General features: G+C 34.2%; 1 protein-coding gene across 1 annotated transcript; it reads right to left on the minus strand.

Moving 5' to 3' along the window:
- Positions 1–674: 674 nt before the first annotated feature.
- On the minus strand, positions 675–1,797 carry LOC111687656. The gene is made up of 3 exons (XM_023450111.2): positions 1,721–1,797; positions 1,459–1,637; positions 675–1,239 (listed from the first exon to the last, which is right to left on the minus strand). The coding sequence occupies exons 1-3, from the start codon at positions 1,780–1,782 to the stop codon at positions 740–742; spliced, it is 741 nt and encodes a 246-aa protein (XP_023305879.2). The 5' UTR covers positions 1,783–1,797; the 3' UTR covers positions 675–739.

Genomic DNA, 1,797 nt, shown 5'->3' on the forward strand with positions numbered 1-1,797 from the left:
AATCTGCAGCGTCATTTATACTTATGTAAAATCTATTTGTGCCAATTTTTAGAGAGATAATAGAATATTTGACGTAATTATGGCATAAAAAGTTCAAATCGGGAGGTACGGTTGTATGGGGGCTAGGTGAAATAATGGACCGATTTCAGCCATTTACAATAGGCTTCGTTCTTGTGCCAAAAAACATGCTTGGTCCAAATTTCATCAAATTATCTTGAAAATTGTGGCCTGTACCTTGCGCACGCGGTTTACATGGACAGCCAGCCAGCCGGACAGACGGACGGACATGTCTTAATCGACTCAAAAAATGATTCTGAATCAATCGGTGGGTATTGGACCAATATTTTTGTATGTTACAAACATCAGCACAAACGTATAATACCCTCCCCACTATAGTGGTGTAGGGTATAAAAACAATAATTAGCAGAAGTTTTTATGTTTTTCGTACACACAACAAAAGAATAATAACTAATGCACGGTCGTTAAACGATTTAAATCCAATTAATAACGTAAATAACAAACCCGTTATTTGAATTTAAACTAAATGCAAATTTTATCCAGTTGTTGATGAAATAACAAGTAAATTGTAAGTAAAATTGAAAATTTCTTTTGGCTCGTGATTCTTTAAAAATCGGCCTAAATTGGACAAGCAAAATTTATAATATTTATTACAGTTTTTTTTAATTAAAATAATCTTTATTAAGTACCAAATTTAAACACAGTTTAAAATTCAACATAATTAAATTCGATTAACCGATACAGCACTACCACGACTGTTGGCACTATTGCCACCGGGAGCATTTGCAAAATTATTGGTTGAAGCAAAGTTCACCGACTGACCATTGGGCAAATTAAATGTTAAAGCATGCGAAGCACCGGCTGAATTTTGAACACCAAATTTATTTCCATTCGTAGCCTGAGTAAGAGTACCGGCAGCCGATGCACCAAAACCACCTAAAGGTCCTTGAGAGTTAAAAGCCTGTGACTGAGCATTGGCAGCAGAGTTGCCGAAACCAAAGAGATTGTTATAGTTCTGCTGAGCAGCAGCATTAGCAGCAGCTTGAGATTGACTGTATTCATTAAATTGACGTTTAACGCGTTTATGTTCAATCAAAGATTTAAGATTGAAATTATCAAAAATGGATCTACGTACACGACGCAATTGAGGGCGTTGTTGTTTGGGCTTAATGTACAATGAAGATTCGACTACAACTTCATCTACGGCTACGCCATTGGATGCTGTAATTATAAGAAGCATTGGTAAGACCTGGTTCACACTAGGAAACTTTTGTTGTGAAACTTTTGATTTTGTGTGTTGGAGAAAGAGATGGTTGTTATTTCTTTCTCTTTTACTCACACACAAAAATCAAAAGTTTTCCAAAAAAAGTTTCCTAGTGTGAACCATATCTAATAGAGATCGCAAAGATTGAGAAACATTTAAAGCTTAATTAAACTTACGCAATTGTGTATTTTGTTGAGTATTTTCTTGTTGGATAACATTTAAATCGGCTACACTTAAATTAACTGCTATGAATATTGATAGGGCAATTAATAATTTCATTTTTAATTGATGAAATAATATATTTACAAATAACAAAAATTGATCTTCACTTAACGAACCTCCAAGACACACTAAACTAATAAACCGAAAACAAAAGAAAACGACAAAAAAATAATAATAAGCATCGAGAAAAAAAGTATCTTATGGATACACTCTCACTTTTTCACATAATAGTCTGTTAGCCAGCCACCTAATAGCGACAGCCACTTGCTGTCATACATACTAATCAAGAAACA

This window comes from Lucilia cuprina, chromosome 5 (genome assembly GCF_022045245.1).
Source record: "Lucilia cuprina isolate Lc7/37 chromosome 5, ASM2204524v1, whole genome shotgun sequence".
NCBI classification, from domain to species: Eukaryota; Metazoa; Arthropoda; class Insecta; order Diptera; family Calliphoridae; genus Lucilia; species Lucilia cuprina.